Raw genomic sequence first — 22,380 nt, forward strand, 5'->3', positions numbered from 1 at the left:
GCCTCTAATGTGATGACTGGAGCTGCTTCTCTTTGGTGTGACTCTGATGTTAGGTGGTAATGATGATGTTGGTACTCACTATTGCTTTTCCAGATTTGCGTCAGTCTGGAGAGCAGGAGACTCTTTGTGATGATAAGTTTTGTAAAGAACTCGCAGCAGTAAGTCGTACCGAATGCAGATGTACAGGTTCTTCTCACAAAATTAGAATAACATCAAAAAATTAATTTATTTCAGTTCTTCAATACAAAAAGTGAATCTCATATATTATATAGAGTCATTACAAACAGAGTGATCTATTTCAAGTGTTTATTTCTGTTAATGTTGATGATTATGGCTAACAGCCAATGAAAACCCAAATGTCGTCATCTAAGCAAATTAGAATAATTAACAAAAACACCTACAAAGGCTTTTTGAAAAGCATTTGAAAAGGTCCCTTAATCTGTTTTAGTAGGCTCCACAATCATGGGGAAGACTGCTAACTTGACAGATGTCCAGAAGGCAATCATTGACACCCTCCACAAGGAGGGTAAGCCACATAAGATCATTGCTAAAGAAGCTGGCTGTTCACAGAGTGCTGTATCCAAGCATATTAATGGAAAGTTGACTAGAAGGAAAAAGTGTGGTAGAACAAGGTGTACAAACAACCGGGATAACTACAGCCTTGAAAGGATTATTAAGAAAAGGCCATTCAAAAATTTGGGGGAGATTCACAAGGAGTGGATATACATCACAGGAGGATACATGGTGCTGCAGTATATACATCACAGGAGGTAACATGTGGATGCAGTATATACATCACAGGAGGTGACATGAGGCTGCAGTATATACATCACAGGAGGTGACATGGGGCTGCAGTATATACATCACAGGAGGTGACATGGGGCTGCAGTATATACATCACAGGAGGAGACATGGTGCTGCAGTATATACATCACAGGAGGTGACATGGTGCTGCAGTATATACATCACAGGAGGAGACATGGTGCTGCAGTATATACATCACAGGAGGTGACATGGTGCTGCAGTATATACATCACAGGAGGAGACATTGTGCTGCAGTATATACATCACAGGAGGTGACATGTGGATGCAGTATATACATCACAAGAGGTGACATGGTGCTTCAGTATATACATCACAGGAGGTGACATGGGGCTGCAGTATATACATCACAGGAGGTGACATGGGGCTGCAGTATATACATCACAGGAGGAGACATGGAGCTGCAGTATATACATCACAGGAGGTGACATGGTGCTGCAGTATATACATCACAGGAGGTGACATGGTGCTGCAGTATATACATCACAGGAGATGACATGGTGCTGCAGTATATACATCACAGGAGGAGACATGATGCTGCAGTATATACATCACATGAGGTGACATGGGGCTGCAGTATATACATCACAGGAGGTGACATGTGGCTGCAGTATATACATCACAGGAGGTGACATGGTGCTGCAGTATATACATCACAGGAGGTGACATGTGTCTGCAGTATATACATCACAGGAGGAGACATTGTGCTGCAGTATATACATCACAGGAGGTGACATGGTGCTGCAGTATATACATCACAGGAGGAGACATGATGCTGCAGTATATACATCACAGGAGGTGACATGGGGCTGCAGTATATACATCACAGGAGGTGACATGTGTCTGCAGTATATACATCACATGAGGTGACATGGGGCTGCAGTATATACATCACAGGAGGTGACATGGGGCTGCAGTATATACATCACAGGAGGTGACATGTGGCTGCAGTATATACATCATAGGAGGTGACATGGTGCTGCAGTATATACATCACAGGAGGTGACATGGTGCTGCAGTATATAGATCACAGGAGGAGACATGGTGCTGCAGTATATACATCACAGGAGGTGACATGGGGCTGTGTTGTGAAATTGGATTCTGGGCTCCCCCGGTGGCCACTTGTGGAATTGAACTTGTGTGCATCATCCCCTCTGTTCACCTGCTCCTATCAGGATGTGGGAGTCGCTATATAACCTTGCTCCTCTGTCAGTTTCTTGCCGGTCAACAATGTAATCAGAAGCCTTCTGTGCTTGTTCCTGCTACTAGACAACTCCCAGCTAAGTTGGACTTTTGTCCTTGTGTGTTTTTGCATTTTGTTCCTGTTCACAGCTGCTGTTTCGTTACTGTTTCTGGAAAGCTCTTGTGATCGGAAATTGCCACTCTGGTGTTATGAGTTAATGCTAGAGTCTTAAAGGAATTTCTGGATGGTGTTTTGATAGGGTTTTCTGCTGACCATGAAAGTGTCCTTTCTGTCTTCCTGCTATCTAGAAAGCGGACCTCGATTTTGCTAAACCTATTTTCATACTACGTTTGTCATTTCATCTAAAATCACCGCCAATATATGTGGGGGCCTCTGTCTGCCTTTTGGGAAAATTTCTCTAGAGGTGAGCCAGGACTGTCTTTTCCTCTGCTAGGATTAGGTAGTTCTCCGGCTGGCGCTGGGCATCTAGGGTTAAAAAACGTAGGCATGCTACCCGGCCACTTCTAGTTGTGCGGCAGGTTTAGTTCATGGTCAGTATAGTTTCCATCTTCCAAGAGCTAGTTCTCATATATGCTGGGCTATGTTCTCTCGCCATTGAGAGTCATGACAGTTTGACCGGCCCAAAAAAGGGTTAAATTACTGGCTGAGAAAGGAGAGAAAAAAGAAGTCTGCTACAATTTTTTTTTTTTTTTTTTCCTCTAGTTCTGAGTGTGCTCTTAATTGAATCACTTGCTAGTCTGCCTATACTGCAGCCTTCCTCTCTTTCTCTCCTTCTAATCCTTGAATGGCTCTGTGTTCACCTGTTTCAAATGGATCTTCAGAGTGTAGCTACAGGTTTGAATAATCTCGCCACAAAGGTACAAAATTTGCAAGATTTTGTTGTTCATGCACCTATGTCTGAGCCTAGAATTCCTTTGCCTGAATTCTTCTCGGGGAATAGATCTCACTTTCAAAATTTTAAAAATAATTGCAAATTGTTTTTGTCCCTGAAGTCTCGCTCTGCCGGAGACCCTGCACAGCAGGTCAGGATTGTAATTTCCTTGCTCCGGGGCGACCCTCAAGACTGGGCTTTTGCATTGGCACCAGGGGATCCTGCGTTGCTCAATGTGGATGCGTTTTTTCTGGCCTTGGGGTTGCTTTATGAGGAACCTCATTTAGAGCTTCAGGTGGAAAAGGCCTTGATGTCCTTGTCTCAGGGGCAAGATGAAGCTGAAATATACTGCCAAAAATTCCGCAAATGGTCTGTGCTTACTCAGTGGTATGAGTGCGCCCTGGCGGCGATTTTCAGAGAAGGTCTCTCTGATGCCATTAAGGATGTTATGGTGGGGTTCCCTGTGCCTGCGAGTCTGAATGAGTCCATGACGATGGCTATTCAGATCGATAGGCGTCTGCGGGAGCGCAAACCTGTGCACCATTTGGCGGTGTCTACTGAGAAAACGCCAGAAAATATGCAATGTGATAGAATTCTGTCCAGAAGCGAGCGGCAGAATTTTAGACGAAAAAATGGGTTGTGCTTCTATTGTGGTGATTCAACTCATGTTATATCAGCATGCTTTAAGCGTACTAAGAAGCCTGACAAGTCTGTTTCAATTAGCACTTTACAGTCTAAGTTTATTCTATCTGTGACCCTGATTTGTTCTTTGTCATCTATTACCGCGGACGCCTATGTCGACTCTGGCGCTGCTTTGAGTCTTATGGATTGGTCCTTTGCCAAACGCTGTGGGTATGATTTGGAGCCACTGGAGGCTCCGATACCTCTGAAAGGGATTGACTCCACCCCATTGGCTAGTAATAAACCACAATACTGGACACAAGTGACTATGCGTGTTAATCCGGATCACCAGGAGGTTATTCGCTTTCTGGTGCTGTATAATCTACATGATGTTTTGGTGCTGGGATTGCCATGGCTGCAATCTCATAACCCAGTCCTCGACTGGAGAGCTATGTCTGTGTTAAGCTGGGGATGTAAAGGAACTCATGGGGACGTACCTTTGGTTTCCATTTCATCATCTATTCCCTCTGAGATTCCTGAATTCTTGTCTGACTTTCGTGACGTTTTTGAAGAACCCACGGTTGGTTCACTACCTCCGCACCGGGAGTGCGATTGTGCCATAGACTTGATTCCGGGTAGTAAATACCCTAAGGGTCGTTTATTTAATCTGTCTGTGCCTGAACACGCTGCTATGCGAGAATATATAAAGGAGTCCTTGGAAAAGGGACATATTCGTCCTTCGTCATCTCCCTTAGGAGCCGGTTTTTTCTTTGTGTCTAAGAAAGACGGCTCTTTGAGGCCGTGTATTGATTATCGACTTTTGAATAAAATCACGGTTAAATATCAATATCCGTTACCACTGCTTACTGATTTGTTTGCTCGTATAAAGGGGGCCAAGTGGTTCTCTAAGATTGATCTCCGTGGGGCGTATAATTTGGTGCGAATCAAACAGGGGGATGAGTGGAAAACCGCATTTAATACGCCCGAGGGCCATTTTGAGTATTTGGTGATGCCTTTTGGTCTTTCAAATGCCCCTTCAGTCTTCCAGTCCTTTATGCATGACATTTTCCGCGATTATTTGGATAAATTTATGATTGTGTATCTGGATGATATTCTGATTTTTTCGGATGACTGGGACTCTCATGTCCAGCAGGTCAGGAGGGTTTTTCAGGTTTTGCGGTCTAATTCCTTGTGTGTGAAGGGTTCTAAGTGTGTTTTTGGGGTTCAAAAGATTTCTTTCTTGGGATACATTTTTTCCCCCTCTTCCATCGAGATGGATCCTGTCAAGGTTCAGGCTATTGGTGATTGGACGCAACCCTCTTCTCTTAAGAGTCTTCAGAAATTTTTGGGCTTTGCTAACTTTTATCGTCGATTTATTGCTGGTTTTTCTGATGTTGTAAAACCATTGACTGATTTGACGAAGAAGGGTGCTGATGTTGCTGATTGGTCCCCTGATGCTGTGGAGGCCTTTCGGGAGCTCAAGCGCCACTTTTCTTCCGCCCCAGTGTTGCGTCAGCCTGATGTTGCTCTTCCTTTTCAGGTTGAGGTCGACGCTTCTGAAATCGGAGCTGGGGCGGTGTTGTCGCAGAGAAGTTCCGACTGCTCCGTGATGAGACCTTGTGCTTTTTTTTCCCGTAAATTTTCGCCCGCCGAGTGGAATTATGATATTGGGAATCGGGAGCTTTTGGCCATGAAGTGGGCTTTTGAGGAGTGGCGTCACTGGCTTGAGGGGGCCAGACATCAGGTGGTGGTATTGACTGACCACAAAAATTTAATTTACCTTGAGTCTGCCAGGCGCCTGAATCCTAGACAGGCGCGCTGGTCGTTGTTTTTCTCTCGGTTTAATTTTGTGGTGTCGTACCTACCGGGTTCTAAGAATGTTAAGGCGGATGCCCTTTCTAGGAGTTTTGAGCCTGACTCCCCTGGTAATTCTGAGCCCACAGGTATCCTTAAAGATGGAGTGATATTGTCTGCCGTTTCTCCAGACCTGCGGCGGGCCTTGCAGGAGTTTCAGGCGGATAGACCTGATTGTTGCCCACCTGGTAGACTGTTTGTTCCTGATGATTGGACCAGTAGAGTCATCTCTGAGGTTCATTCTTCTGCGTTGGCAGGTCATCCTGGAATCTTTGGTACCAGGGATTTGGTGGCAAGGTCCTTCTGGTGGCCTTCCCTGTCACGAGATGTGCGAGGCTTTGTGCAGTCTTGTGACGTTTGTGCTCGGGCCAAGCCTTGTTGTTCTCGGGCTAGTGGATTGTTGTTGCCCTTGCCTATCCCGAAGAGGCCTTGGACGCACATCTCGATGGATTTTATTTCGGATCTGCCTGTTTCTCAGAAGATGTCTGTCATCTGGGTGGTGTGTGACCGTTTCTCTAAGATGGTCCATCTGGTTCCCTTGCCTAAGTTGCCTTCTTCTTCCGAGTTGGTTCCTCTGTTTTTTCAAAATGTTGTTCGTTTGCATGGTATTCCTGAGAATATCGTTTCTGACAGAGGGACCCAATTCGTGTCTAGATTTTTGGCGGGCATTCTGTGCTAGGATGGGCATAGATTTGTCTTTTTCGTCTGCTTTCCATCCTCAGACTAATGGCCAGACCGAGCGGACTAATCAGACCTTGGAGACATATTTGAGGTGTTTTGTGTCTGCGGATCAGGATGATTGGGTTGCTTTTTTGCCTTTGGCGGAGTTCGCCCTCAATAATCGGGCCAGCTCTGCCACCTTGGTGTCCCCGTTTTTCTGTAATTTGGGGTTTCATCCTCGATTTTCCTCCGGTCAAGTGGAATCTTCGGATTTTCCTGGAGTGGATGCTGTGGTGGAGAGGTTGCATCAGATTTGGGGGCAGGTGGTGGACAATTTGAAGTTGTCCCAGGAGAAGACTCAGCTTTTTGCCAACCGCCGTCGTCGTGTTGGTCCTCGGCTTTGTGTTGGGGACTTGGTGTGGTTGTCTTCTCGTTTTGTCCCTATGAGGGTTTCTTCTCCTAAGTTTAAGCCTCGGTTCATCGGCCCGTACAAGATATTGGAGATTCTTAACCCTGTGTCCTTCCGTTTGGACCTCCCTGCATCCTTTTCGATTCATAATGTTTTTCATCGGTCATTGTTGCGCAGGTATGAGGTACCGGTTGTGCCTTCCGTTGAGCCTCCTGCTCCGGTGTTGGTTGAGGGTGAGTTGGAGTACGTTGTGGAAAAGATCTTGGACTCTCGTGTTTCCAGACGGAGACTCCAGTATCTGGTCAAATGGAAGGGATACGGTCAGGAGGATAATTCTTGGGTCACTGCCTCTGATGTTCATGCCTCCGATCTTGTCCGTGCCTTTCATAGGGCTCATCCTGATCGCCCTGGTGGTTCTGGTGAGGGTTCGGTGCCCCCTCCTTGAGGGGGGGGGTACTGTTGTGAAATTGGATTCTGGGCTCCCCCGGTGGCCACTTGTGGAATTGAACTTGTGTGCATCATCCCCTCTGTTCACCTGCTCCTATCAGGATGTGGGAGTCGCTATATAACCTTGCTCCTCTGTCAGTTTCTTGCCGGTCAACAATGTAATCAGAAGCCTTCTGTGCTTGTTCCTGCTACTAGACAACTCCCAGCTAAGTTGGACTTTTGTCCTTGTGTGTTTTTGCATTTTGTTCCTGTTCACAGCTGCTGTTTCGTTACTGTTTCTGGAAAGCTCTTGTGATCGGAAATTGCCACTCTGGTGTTATCAGTTAATGCTAGAGTCTTAAAGGAATTTCTGGATGGTGTTTTGATAGGGTTTTCTGCTGACCATGAAAGTGTCCTTTCTGTCTTCCTGCTATCTAGAAAGCGGACCTCGATTTTGCTAAACCTATTTTCATACTACGTTTGTCATTTCATCTAAAATCACCGCCAATATATGTGGGGGCCTCTGTCTGCCTTTTGGGAAAATTTCTCTAGAGGTGAGCCAGGACTGTCTTTTCCTCTGCTAGGATTAGGTAGTTCTCCGGCTGGCGCTGGGCATCTAGGGTTAAAAAACGTAGGCATGCTACCCGGCCACTTCTAGTTGTGCGGCAGGTTTAGTTCATGGTCAGTATAGTTTCCATCTTCCAAGAGCTAGTTCTCATATATGCTGGGCTATGTTCTCTCGCCATTGAGAGTCATGACAGGGCTGACCCTTCGGTCTTCTGTGAAAACTCATCACACGCTAACTCCAGCCACAAAGTATGTCCTGACACTGGCACTGGCCAGGATGAAATATTTCATTGCATACGCTGTAGCATTCAGTAGCAAACACTGTGTGTGCATGCTCGCAGAGCAAGAAGAAGTTAAAGGGCCAGCAGACGGGGCTGGTGCAGTGTGACATATAGGCAGGGACCACAGAAATGTCCAACATAAACAATGTCTTTATTGGCATACTCACATACAGGAGTGATATCCTCCAGATCGCAGCCAGGTTTCCTTATATATAGTCCGTGTTCCGAATTGGTTGCCGTGGACAATAACAACACCGTGTCTCTTGGGTGCGTCAGCCGCCTGGAAGTCCCTGGCTCTGTGTTTAGCTCCACACAGACCTGGGTTTCACAGAGACACCTGCTCTGTAGCCTGCAAACTCCAAACTGGCACACCCAAGGCAAAAACTGACAGATTTAAATGGAATCATGGCCATAGAGCCATTCCACAACCTGGAGTGGAGAGAGAGGTATTTGCCCCATTACCAAACCTGCAAATCCCTCCAAAAATAAAAGCCCTTAATGGGCTTTCCTAAAAATTTGACTGAGTCACTACTTGGACCCAATACACTCTCTTTTATTTTGTCTTGTGACTCACAGGCATCCTGCTGTGAACACAAGGCACTCCAGCGGGATTAATAGGACTCTGTCCACATCCTAGGGGACGCATATCGACCCTCTCATATGATCCCCCTCACTGCCTTACAACACGTAAGACAAACAAAGATAAAAAAAAAGCAACTTATATACGAAAACACCAAGGGTAGAGAGGAATAAAGGGAATGATAGGATGGTACAAACCAAATGGGAATAGGATAATGGAGAAAGCATACACCCAAAAACAGCAGACAACAATCTCCAGCAGTAACTATGAACACCAACTTCAGCACACCAACTCCAGCAAGCCAGGAAGAAAAGCTTCACAGGCAGGGATGAGAAGGTCTGATCAGGTTTTATAGAGAGAGAAAATGATCAGGTCAGGAGCAGCTGTAAGATGTAGTTGCATGTCTCCAACCAGCATAGAAAGAGTCGTTAACCTCTTCAGCACAAAAGGAAACGAAGTCCATTTAATATGAGGAACAAAACACACAGGCTAAATGAAAGATCTGCGATTCAAAGTATGTAAAGATCGCCTAACCCCAGATCTCCCAGGAGGAAGTGACACACTCATGACAGTAATAAAAACTTCCTTCTCACCCCCCAATGGGGGTGGTCTTTTTTGTCCTTTCTCATACTCAGGTCCATGTCATGGTGCGAAAGGGGTAATAGATCATTTGGATTTCTTTTAGATTCATTTGCTTGAGAAAGTTAGAATAATAGGATATAACCCCCATTGTGGGTACTTAATGATGTAAGTAATGATGGCATATTCTGCTGCTATATAAGAAATAGAAGATAATAGGATTAGTGAATTGTCTTATGAATATGTCTCTTATACATTATTATTATTATTATTATTATGATTATTATTATCACTATTGCAATTTCTCTTTATTAGAAGGCTTCATTCTGATAATAAGCATCTAAAAATATAAGAATTGTGTCCTGGTTGAATGGAAGGTTACAATCAATTAAGGGTGTTTCCCAATTGCAGACAACGGAACAGGACAAAGCTGTAATACCCCCAAAAAATCTCTGAGTATGCTGCGTCCTGGTATAATGTAACTAATGAAGAGTCAGTAGTGTCTGTGCCCCTTTAAATAGTTGATTGTCGGAGGCGTTGAGATTTGATATTGGACGATTTTATAGAATTTAAAGACATTGAAGAAGGAAAGTAATTTTAGCCTAGTTGTGCCGTGATGAATGATGCCCTGTTCCCTCTTTCCGCAGGTGAGTGAGTTAGAATGTGTCAGCAGCCAAGCGAATGCAGTGCAGACGCACAAAACAGAACTGAACCAGACTATACAAGAATTAGAGTCCTCACTAAAAAAGAAAGAAGAGGTACAGTACACGTCTCCAGTGTCACCAATGCTTACTGCCGAATTTATTTGTGATTTGTGCGGGATTGTGAGACTCATGTTATGTGTTTTAATTTTTCTTTTATCTGTGCCAGATATCATAGGTTAAATAGAAGGGCAACATATTGGCGTTGCTATATTATCTTATGATTGAGGCTGAGTTCACACGTAGCAGAATTGCCGCGGAAATTTCCGTGGCAATTCTGCGCCTCCTGCCGCGGGTATATCGCATGCAGAATTTGCATGCATATACCCGCAGAAAACTAGCGTTTTGCAAGCATAATTAGCTTGCAGAATGCTAGCGTTTTCCAAGCGATCTGTAGCATCGCTTGGAAAACTGATTGACAGGTTGGTCACACTTGTCAAACAGTGTTTTACAAGTGTGACCAACTTTTTACTATAGATGCAGCCTATGCCGCATCAATAGTAAAAGATAGAATGTTAAAAATAATAAAAAAAATAAAAAAAAAAAGGTTATACTCACCTCAGCGGCTTCCGTTCCTAATGCTGTGTGTTCAGGACCTTCCATTGACGTAGCGGTCACGTGACCGCGGGTCATGTGACTGCGACGTCATCGCAGGTCCTTCACACACACCTCGGAAACCGCTGAGAAGGTCAGGCCGCCAGAGGGTGAGTATATCGCTATTTTTTATTTTAATTCTTTTTTTTTTACCACTTATATGGTGCCCAGTCCGTGGAGGAGAGTCTCCTCTCCTCCACCCTGGGTACCAACCGCACTTGATCTGCTTACTTCCCGCATGGTGTGCACAGCCCTGTGCGGGAAGTAAGCAGATCAATGCACTCCTATGTGTGCAGAATCGCCGCGATTCCGCAATTTTAATGAACATGCTGCGTTTTTTTCTGGATTGCGATTCCGCTCAGGAAAAAAATGCAGCATCTGCACAAAAAATGCGGATTGCATTCTGTTACATAGGATGCTTAATGTGAGCGTTTTTTTCGTGGTTTTATAGCGTTTTTATAGCGAAAAACCGCGAAAAAAACGCAAAAAATCTGCTACGTGTGCACACAGCCTCAAAGTGATCACAGAACTATTCACAAATCGTTTTCATTTTGGGGTGTTCTCAACTTTGGAATCTATCCTCTAGTAATAGGATATCTTCCTGATTGCTGGGGGTCCGAATGGAAGAATGTGAATGGAGTGGTGGTCGATCATGCGCACTGCATGGGAGTGCCGACGACCAGCTAAGCGCAGCACTCGGCTATCTCCATCTGAATATGAATGGAATGGCAGTGCGCATGATTGACTATCGCTTCATTCAGGCCAGTTTCACACGTCAGTGGCTCCGGTACGTGAGGTGACAGTTTCCTCACGTACCGGAGACACTGACACACGTAGACCCATAAAAATCAATGCATCTGTTCAGATGTCATTGATATTTTGCGGACCGTGTCTCCGTGTGCCAAACACGGAGACATGTCAGTGTTCGTGGGAGCGCACGTATTACACGGACCCAATAGAGTCAATGGGTCCGTGTAATACACGGACCTCACACGGACATTCTCCATCTGGGGTCCGTGTGCGTGCAGGAGACAGCGCTACAGTAAGCGCTGTCCCCCCGACATGGTGCTCAAGCCGCGATTCATATGTTCCCTGCAGCAGCGTTTGCTGCAGAGAAAATATGAATAATAGTGTTTAAAATAAAGATCTATGTGTCCGCCGCCCTCCCACCCCCTGTGCGCCCCCCCGCTGGTCAGAAAATACTTACCCGGGTCCCCCGTCGGCTGTAGCTCCTTCCTGGTCTGGCCACGGCTTACTGTATGCGGTCACGTGGGGCCGCTCATTTACAATCATGAATAGTCGGCTCCGCCCCTATTGGAGGTGGAGCCACATATTCATGAGTGTAATCGACCGCATACAGTAGAGAAGCCGCGGCCAGACCAGGAAGGAGCGACAGCCGACGGGGGACCCGGGTAAGTATTTTCTGACCAGCGGGGGGGGGGCGCACAGGGGGTGGGAGGGCAGCGGTCACATAGATCTTTATTTTAAACACTATTATTCATATTTTCTCTGCAGCAAACGCTGCTGCAGGGAACATATGAATCGCGGCTTCAGCACGATGCAGAGTGGGTACCACACGCTCCGTGTGGTACCCACTCGCCATACGGGCGGCACACGTGTGCCGCACGTATGGCCTACGTGAGTTCCCAGGCACACGGACACGGATAACTCCGGTACCGATTTATTCCGGTACCGGAATTATCTGGACGTGTGGGACAGCCCTCATACAGGGTTCTTGGGATCTGTCGCGGTCTGAGTGGTCGGACCCCCTGCAATCTGGACTTTATCCTCTGAGCCAGTGTTCCCCAACTCTGGTCCTCAAGAGCCACCAACAGGTCATGTTTTCAGGATCTCCTTAGTATTGCACAGGTGATTGAATGCTTGCCTGTCCAGGTGATGCAATTATCACCTGTGCAATACTAAGGAAATCCTGAAAACATGACCTGGTGGCTCTTGAGGACCGGAGTTGGGGAACCCTGCTCTGAGCAATGGATAGGGGATGACTTCCAAACTTGAAAATACCCCTTTATAGGGACTGTACAGCTAAAAAACAAACATAATTAGTAAATTATGCAATTTACTAATATAGCATAGATCTATCTGAAAGATATCTTGTTCGTCAGTTAAAGACTACAGTCCAAGGTCCTGGCAAGTCCTCTTCTGGTTGATGGCTGATACAGGAAAGCGTTCTGGAGTTGCATTCTGGGAAGTGTCATATTTAGCCATAAGGCCTCATTCAGACGACCTTTTTTTGCATACGAAAAAAAACAGACCATTTTTTATCAGTGTGCTCGATTAAATTTTCGTCCATTTTGGGTCGTGTGTCCATTTTTACCATCTGTGTGTCATCTGTTTTTCTTGATTGCAAAAAAAACAAACACATTTTGAAAGCTTCGCCTACTCATTAAACGGGCAGGATGGTGGTTTAGTGGTTAGCACTGTAGCCTTGCAGAGTTGGGGTCCTGGGTTCAAATCCCACCTAGGACAATATACGCATGGAGTTTGTATGTTCTCTCCATGCTTGCGTGGGTTTCCTCCGGGTTCTCTGGTTTCATCTCACACTCCAAAGACATACTGATAGGGAATGTAGATTGTGAGCCCCAATGGGGACAGTGATGATGTCTGTAAAGTGCTGTGTAACTAATGGTGCTGTATAAACAAAGCATAGTAATTATTAAATCATAAAAAAATGGTCAGCAGTTGGATGACACTCTGATGGACCCATCAACGTGCATTCGTGAGTTTAATCCATGACTTGGATCAAAAAAGGATGTCACTTTTTTATTGCAGTCACTTGGTTTGTAAAAAAAAATGGACATGTGAACAGCCCAGAGATTGTAATGCATTCTATCCATGAAAAACGTACGTGAAAAACATTTTTAGATACCGTACCTATCATTTAGTCAAAACTTGGACAGAATTAAAAAGTGGGGAAAATAATAAATTTTTGATTGACAATTCTCCTTATTTATACAGCTTTGGATTTGATTTAGCCTTTAATCAGATGTTGTAAAAACTAAAGATGGCCATTCGCTACTGATTTTGGATGGCTGGATTGGATAATTTAAACTATTCTCCGCTGACCTTCGAAGACTTTTCTTGACATGACGGCAATGATGAGGGTGAAAATGTCTCCAATTGGAAATGTGGTATAGTTCTTCTGTAAGCTATGTCGCTTACACCATGTGCAGGCATTGCAGTAGCTTAGGTATCCATGGTTATTATTACATCTACTACATATTAGGATTGGATCTTGGAGATGGGAATACCCCTTTAATTCATGGTTGAGAAGTTGCGCAGAATTTCTTACCATCAACTTTCCTGTTTTAGGAGATCGAGAGATTGAAGGAAGAAGTGGAACATGCTAAGGAACTACAAGACCAGCGGGATTCTTTGAGCCAAAAATTACAGGTATTTTTCGGCATTGTTATCCCGAACGTCTGTTGTTGAGTGTCTCGTATTAACCTGGCAGCACTTTACATGTACTTGTACATAAAGTCTGAGATATTTCTTCACATTTGCGTAGCATCTTGTGAAAATGCTTAGCTCTGCTCTGCGTGCAATGTAAAATCTGCTTAAATATTCAGATTCTTTGTATCATTAAAGGAAAATTAATATGGACCGATAAGATTCTAATTGCGCGGTTCATCCAGAAGCCAATATATGGACACAGCAATCTTGGCTAAATGGGTATGAAAGAACGTTTGATAAGCCTTAAATAATTCATTTAAAATAAAGCTCAGGGAAATATAGAGAGTAATGGAAAAGACAGACACTTAATTGCAATAATGAAATGTAAAATATTTTTCAAGACACAGCAGTCAATGTTGCTCTTTGTAGTTGAGCGTAGACGGAGATTAATTCCACTTCTCCCTTTCTAGCTCAAGAAGGTTTCGTAAGTGGGTACAGCAGTAAGGCTGGTGAGGGCGTTTGGCTAATTGTCCTAACTGTCATCAGCACTTATAACAAAGGGGACGATAAAAAGGCTTGGACTCAAAAGATCAAAAAAATGTACAAGATTGAAGAAGGATCCAATTGACTGTTAATAGTAGCACCTTGCGATAACCCATTTGTGTAATGAAGCTGGTCTGGAGATCAGCTCATGTCTGCAGGACGGACTTCTGACACCTACAGTCATCAGCTCTTCGATGGTTCTTCAATTAATATATGAAAGTCTTGTAGGATGAGAGGCGAAAGATGAAATGATAACCAATTTCAAGTCTATTTTGACACAATTTGTTATGTGACAATATTTCTTAATAATTTTTTATGGGGGGTATTTGTGGCACGTGTCGTCCTAGGACTTTTTTTATTCTTAAAAGTTTTCAACCAAAACCTAAGAAATGTTGTATATTAGTGCAGCGCCCCAGAGTCCTGGTCGTTGCAGTAATGTCGCTCTTCCACAAGGGGGAGTGATGTTACGTCTGATGGTACTAAAGGAGTTCACCTTGCCAGGTATCACAGTCACACACTACACTTCACACTCCAGTCCACCAGGGGGAGCAAAGCTTCTATCTACTAGGGTACTCCTCACAGATGGGTAAAACTGGTGGGTTGGATAGGAAGTGAGGCAGAAAGAAGCAGACTGGGCTTCGACCAGACAACATCGAGGGAGAAGCAGCCTGCGTTGGATCCAGAGAGGTCCTGTCAGGGGTGGGATCCTGACAGAGGTCTAGCAAGAGATAGGACATTACGGAGCTGCGCCTGCACATCATTGCGGCAGCATCCTAAGAAAGGACACGAAGCAAAGTATATTGTGGAGAATGAGAACCGAAGTCACAGCACAAGGAGATAACACCGGGAGGAGTCCTGCCCCGAGGTAGGCAGCCTCCTTCCGAGGCGCGTAGCCGGTGGCCGGAACACCGAGGGAGTACTGACTCTACGCATTACTCCAAACAATGGCAGGACAGTTAATTCCAAGTTGGCTGCCCAACCTAAATACCTAAGAAGACACGGAGGCAATTGTGGGAGAGGGGCGTCTCTAGGGTCCCTATAAATTAACTCCAGGCCTACCCCGTCATACGGGTTGTCCTATCCATATCATCTGGGGGACAGAGAGAGAGAACATCAGAAATATCTACGAAGGTTGTGAGGACTTTCCCGTGGTGCTCAGCAGGGTGGTACTACAACACACAGGCGCTAGTATGAAGGCTACTGATTTCCTCCTGGCTAAGGGAACTCTGGATGTGCCTTCGGACCGGCCGGACTCAGCCTGCCCTGTGAGCGGTACTCTAGACTGTGGACTCTGAAGTCTTCAGTAAAAGGTAAAGAGACTGCAACCTTTGTGTCCTCATTATTTATCGCGCCTTACAATGTCAACTATCACCATCCGCACACCTTGGGAAGCCCTGGGGACATACTTCACCTGTGGGAAGGTATACAATCTAGCTGCAATTCCATCACCCCAGCGGACCCCTAGCAGCGTCAGTCATCCTGACCGAACACCACAGGTGGTGTCACGAACACCGTACAAACTTACACCTTTAATTGGGCGCCCCTCAGCAGGGCCACGGACCGGGTCGGGCCACCGTGACATCCCCCAGAACCGAGACCGAGGGACCCGGTGCCGAGTATCCCATTGCACTGCGCCTGGGGGCGATCCATTTGTGTACATAGGAAACTATTCCTCCAACTCTAAGGCCGGGGTCACAATATACTAATGACCCTCAGCTCCTGCTCTGCTACGAGCGGAAGCCGAGTGTCATGTGTCTGTGCTCCGAGCCTCTCGCACAGAGAGAATCGGAGCACAGCTGTGGAGGAGGCAGAGAAACTAATTTCTCCATCTCCTCCATTGCCGGCGTCGGCATATATCACACAGCACTCGGATGCGATGTGCTAATGACCCTCGGCTCCTGCTCTGCTGCCAGTGGGAGCCAAGTGTCATGCGTCTGTGCTCCGAGCCTCTCGCACAGGGAGGATCAGAGCACAGCTGCGGAGGAGGCAGAGAAATGAATTTCTCCATCTCCTCCATTGCCGGCGTCGGCGTATATCACACAGCACTCGGATGATATCTGAGTGATGTGCGTTGTCTCACTCGCACCCGTAGCCTTATATGCGTGCGAGTGAGCCGACACTTGGCTGAGTCTCGGTGACAATCCCAGCATGCTGCGATTTCACTCGCACGTATAATACGGCCGAGAAAAAAAACGGTGATGTGAGCAGCCCCATAGATGAATACTGGTCCGAGTGCTATGCGATCTTTTATCGCATAGCACCCGTCCGTATTCCTCTCTAGTGTGACTCCGGCCTAAGGCTACGTTCCCACAATGAGGTTTTGGTGAGCTTTTGATGTTGCTGATTTGTTGCACCTGTTAAGTAAAATAAGCTACATTTTTTAGAAAATATATAGCATAATAAACTCACCAAAAACTCATTGTGGGAAGTTAGCCTAAGACATATCAAAAACATGCATGTTAACTTCCAAACTTAACTTTCTAAGCATAACCCCGGATATGATTTTTTTTAGAAGGTTGATCTGTTATTTTTTATTTTGCAAAGTGACCAAATATGTATTTTTTAGATACAATATATAGTTGTTTTTACAATTTTTTTTTTTCATGTTCTGTAAACCCTGTGTGTTTTACCCGCCTTTTTTTTGTATGCAAAATATCAGCTTTGTTTAAGGCTGCCGTCACACTAGCAGTATTTGGTCAGTATTTTACATCAGTATTTGTAAGCCAAAATCAGGAGTGGAACAAATAGAGGAAAAGTATAATAGAAACACATGCACCACTTCTGTATTTTTCACCCACTCCTAGTTTTGGCTTACAAATACTGATGTAAAATACTGACCAAATACTGATAGTGTGACAGCAGCCTAAGGGTATGTACGTGTTCAGTATTTGGCAAGAAAAACGCTTTTTTTACGTGTTTTTGACGCGTTGTTTGCATGCGTTTTTCCCATACATTAGTATGATTGAAATCTGCAGCAAAAATGCAAGCAAAAAAGAATTTACATCCTACAGATTTAAAACTATTGCAACCCTGCAAGGAAAAAATAAACAACTTGTGCATGAGACTTCAGGAGTCTCAGTCTTTTTGGTACTTAAAAAACCTTCAGGTTTTGTCTGAGAAAAAAAATGACAAAAACACGACAAAGCTGTAAAATGTGTACAGACCCTAACAGTTCAATCAAATTGGATGCAATTTTATGAAAAGTATTGCCCATTGTGCATTTAAAGACGCTGTTGAACTGGACGTTATTTTTCTCTATAGGTTTCTGCACTAAAAAAATCATGAAAAAATATTAATTTAAATCTACATCAAAAACACGTAGAAAAAAAATGAGAAATGCATAAAAAAAGTGCAGCCAGAAATGCAGTAATCAGCAGATCACTGCTATGTATTTTGGTGCAGACACAAGCACAGCAGAAAAATCAGTGTTTGGCCGGCGTCACACTCAGCGTAAGACAATACGGTCCGTTTTTTACGGCGGTAATACGGAGAAATGTTCCCAAAATAGTGATCCGTATGCCCTCCGTAGTCAGGGTGTGTCAGCGTATTTTGCGCATGGCATCCTCCGTATGTAATCCGTATGGCATCCGTACTGCGATATTTTCTCGCAGGCTTGCAAAACCAACATCTAATGGATTTATGTGCTCAAATGTTCGGGAAAACATATATACAGTATATATATATATATGTAATTGAGACACATATATATATTCTGTATTTATATTTAATTCAGCGCGATATCTGTGAAAAGCCGGTAATTCAATTGCCGGCTTCTCATTTCTCCTTCCCAAACCTGACATGATATGAGACATGGTTTACATACAGTAAACCATCTCATATCCCCCTTTTTTTTGCATATTCCACACTACTAATGTTAGTAGTGTGTGTATGTGCAAAATTTGGTTGCTGTAGCTGCTTAAATAAAGGGTTAAATGGCGGAAAAAATTGGCGTGGGCTCCCGCGCAATTTTCCCCACCAGAGTGGTAAAGCCAGTGACTGAGGGCAGATATTAATAGCCTAGAGAGGGTCCATGGTTATTGGCCCCCCTGGCTACAAACATCTGCCCCCAGCCACCCCAGAAAAGGCACATCTGGAAGATGCGCCTATTCTGGCACTTGGCCACTCTCTTCCCACTCCCGTGTAGCGGTGGGATATGGGATAATGAAGGGTTAATGCCACCTTGCTATTGTAAGGTGACATTAAGCCAGGTTAATAATGGAGAGGCGTCAATTATGACACCTATCCATTATTAATCCAATTGTATGAAAGGGTTAAAAAACACACACACACATTATTAAAAATTATTTTAATGAAATAAACACACCGGTTGTTTTAATATTTTATTGCTCTCTCAATCCACCTGAAGACCCTCGCTTGGCAAAATAATAAACCCACAATATACATACCATCCGAGGATCTGTCAGGTCCCACGATGTAAATCCTTCTGAAGGGGTTAAATCAATTTACAGGCAGGAGCTGCGCAAAAGCACTCGCTCGTGGTTGTAATCCCCGGGTGCTGAAAGGAAAGCTGAGTGATCTGTACTTACATTGAGTTGCGGTGAGGCGCCCTCTGGTGGATGAACTCATATGAACTCGAGCGTGGGAACTTTTCCAAGGCTCCAGTTCAGTTCAAGCAATTGAATTACCGGCTTTTCACTAACACCGCTGCGTATTTCTCGCAAGTCACACTGCTGGTCCGTGTGGAATCCGTATTTTTCTCGCCCCCATAGACTTTCATTGGCGTATTATTTGCGCAATACGCTGACAAACGCAGCATGCTGCGATTTTGTACGGCCGTAGAAAGCCGTATAATACGGATCCGTAATATACGGCTGATAGGACCAGACCCATTGAGAATAATTGTGCCGTTTGTTTGGCGAGTTTTACGGACGTATTTTCTGCGCTCTTACGTCCGTAAAACTCGCTAGTGTGACTCCAGCCTTTTTGTACATGGAAAAATGACCACTTTGCCATGTTACCATCTTCATAGAAAGTAATTAAATCAATGCAGAAATATTAACCTGTTTCTTTTCACTTTTCAACCTTAGAAAGTGGAGACGCATAACAAAGACTTGGAAGGGCAACTGAGCGACTTAGAACAACGACTGGAGAAAAGTCAGGGCGAGCAGGAAGCATTTCGCAATAACTTGAAGACTCTTTTAGAAATCCTGGATGGCAAAATTTTTGAACTCACTGAATTGAGAGACAACCTGGCCAAGTTGATAGAGTGCAGTTAAAAGGCAAAAAAAAAAAAGGTCTGCCACCACCACCCTTCTTAAAGACGCACCATCTCTCTTCACAGCACGGTGGTGGGCTCTGTATCAGAGTTGCACAAAATCTGAATGGGGAAAACTCCTTTCCGAGAGTTTAATTGCAAATTTCGTAGTTGGCTGAAGTGTGAAATTGAGACTTGCTTTATTAGCTAAGAGAGAGGAAATTAAAAAAAATAAAACTTGAATTACAAATTACCTCCTTATTCCCTTATTGGCCATAACGAACTTTAACACATTCAGTGCCAGGTAGTCCCTACAATCTAGCCCTGAATGTACAAGATTCTTTCCAGTAGTTTTGGAGCAATCTATCTCTGGTTTGCTGAAAGTTGAATATTTAAAAAAGAAAAAATATATATATACATATATATATAGCCACCAGTATTTTTTTTCCTTTTTTCTTTTTTTTTCAGACATACTACACAGGATATTGCTTTATTTTGTAGTTTTTTTATTTTGTTCTTTTCTATGAAATACCTGCTTGCAGTGTTTTGTGCAAAAAAAAAAAAAACAAACAAAAAAAAAAAGAAAAAAAAAATGACGGGAGAAGCCCTTTGTATTTTTGTTGAAATCTGAACATTTTCTCAGGATATTTTTGCACTGTCGAAAAAAAAAAAAGTGCATTACTATAATTCACCTAGCCAGGAGTGAAAGAGACTTCACCCTAACTGACAGTAGTTAGAGGACCCTCCTAACTTGTATAATGTTCTTTCTTTTTTTCTTTTTTTATACTGGAAGATGTCTCTTTACAAAACTTCACTCTGGTCTTTATTTCTTTACTAGGACGTCTGGTGTAAAGTTTACCTTTTTTTTTTGGTTTATTTTAAGGCAATTTTATTTCCAAAAAAAAACAAAAAAAAAAACTCGGTCTCATTTTCTTATACACTGTAAAGCCAACTCCAAAGGCAGCTGAACATTATGGAGATTAAAGTTGTTACATTAGTATATATTTGAAGAGTATTACTAAGAATATTTAACAAGAGTTTAATATATGGACTTTTAACTGCATATGAGTATGTTTTGAAATGAATGCAAAATGTTTACTTATGTATTTTGGAAGACATCATTTCTGAACGTCCGATGCATCTCAATGTACGTAGCAAGTGATAATAGGAAATCCTGTTTGTTAATTATATTTAAGGATGTACCTTTATTGGGAAGATGTTCATTTTAATTGATCAAACTGTGAATTCAATTTCTTGGGAGATGTAATGATCCCGGTTTAGCCCCTTCATCCATGAAGACCGTTTCTGCAAAGTTTCCCTGGAATACGGTAATTTTCATTAGAACGATTGCCTTTGGGATCAGAATGAAACTCTACCAACTTGCCAATGGCTTTTCCTGCTTGGTGACATCTTTCTGGTACCAAGTGCCAGTAATAATGTAAATTAGGCTCCTGAGAGGCAGATCAGGAGACGTTCACAGTGTGTTTCTGGTGCTGCATTTCTAAGCTTATACTTAGGCACTCGCTGGGTATTAATACCTCAAAATACAAGTTTATTAGGTATAACCTCTTGTCTGTGTCTTAATGCAAAAAAAAATGCTTTAATTAATGTACATTTATTTATAAAGTAAATGCCCATTTTCTAAGTCTGGGTGAGCATCTTGTGTAAATGTTAAAAAAGATTCTTTCCTAACAACTTATTTTGAAGTATAGACTTGATCTTTGCATCCTTTCCATAACGCATCGCCCACTGGAGGGATATACACTTTACACCTCACATGATCCTCGTGCATCATGTTCACTGAATTGAGAACTTTTGGGCCATAACTCTTCAAATAAAAAAAAAATAAAAAAAGGTTTTACCCATTCCTGAGTCTGAAAAATAAGACAGAATATAGCCAAATTTTACTGAGACTCACCATACTAGATTAATGCCTTATATTGTGCATTTACACTAGGGTCAAATCACCATATGTCCTGTCACCTGAGTGAATCGGGACGATTATGCTAATCACACTCGGATCAGAGTGTAATCATACTGTGCTCAGATTTTCTCGGATGATCCTCTACTCCATTCTGCTAGTCCGTGAAAATCAGACCGCATTCAGATGTCATCCTAGTATAGTCCAATTTTTTCCACAAATTCGTTGACTTGCATGGCACAGTGAGATCCGAATATAATGTGCACAGAGTGACATTGGTTCGAGGGCGAGCTGATGTTTTGTCAGATCACAGTTGGACCAAAATTACGGTCATGTGCACATGCCCTTAGATGTGCCGATTTTCAGCCCATCATTGCACCTTAACGAGCACCAGTTGACAAGACACAAGTCCATCAGAGCTCGTTGAACCCCTGTTTAAACAGGCCAACGAACAATGGTGGGTATAGAACAATTGCTAACATGATTTCACTGTCCCCTACAGTATTATGTTATCGGCAGCACATCATCTATTCACATGGAGCAATGTGCTGCTTATAACAATGATTTTTTTTACTGTCAGAAATGATATTATTATATATATAGTCATTACAAACAGAGTGATCTATTTCAAGTGTTTATTTCTGTTAATGTTGATGATTATGGCTTACAGCCAATGAAAACTCAAAAGTCATTATCTCAGTAAATTATAATAATTAAGAAAAAACACCTGCAAAGTCTTCCTATGCGATTAAAAAGGTCCCTTAGTCTGTTTCAGTAGGCTCCACAATCATGGGGAAGACTGCTGACTTGACAGATGTCCAGAAGGCAGTCATTGACACACTCAAAAGCAGGGCAAGCCACAAAAGATCATTGATAAAGAAGCTGGCTGCTCACAGAGTGCTGTAAGAAAAGGCCATTCAAAAATTTGGAACAGATTCACAAGGAGTAGACTGCTGCTGGAGTCATTGCCTCAAGACCACCACACACAGATGTATCCAGGACATGGGCTACAAGTGTCACATTACTTGGGTCAAGCCACTCATGACCAATAAACAACACCAGAAGCATCTTACCTGGGCCAAGGAGAAAAAGAACTGGACTGTTGCTCAGTGATCCAAGTT

At 43.6% G+C, this 22,380-nt stretch overlaps 1 protein-coding gene across 8 annotated transcripts in view; it reads left to right on the plus strand.

Moving 5' to 3' along the window:
- Positions 1-21,896, plus strand: part of HOMER1 (homer scaffold protein 1) — a 136,243-nt gene extending 114,347 nt beyond the window's left edge. For all 8 annotated transcript variants that reach the window (XM_077286862.1, XM_077286883.1, XM_077286893.1 and 5 more), the window contains 3 exons: positions 9,522-9,632; positions 13,500-13,580; positions 19,172-21,896. In XM_077286862.1, the coding sequence (XP_077142977.1) occupies positions 9,522-9,632; positions 13,500-13,580; positions 19,172-19,360 (381 nt within the window). In that variant the 3' untranslated portion in view covers positions 19,361-21,896. The remainder of the gene's footprint in view (positions 1-9,521; positions 9,633-13,499; positions 13,581-19,171) is intronic.
- The last annotated feature ends 484 nt before the right edge of the window (positions 21,897-22,380 follow it).

Source organism: Ranitomeya variabilis, chromosome 1, assembly GCF_051348905.1.
Source record: "Ranitomeya variabilis isolate aRanVar5 chromosome 1, aRanVar5.hap1, whole genome shotgun sequence".
Classification (NCBI taxonomy): domain Eukaryota; kingdom Metazoa; phylum Chordata; class Amphibia; order Anura; family Dendrobatidae; genus Ranitomeya; species Ranitomeya variabilis.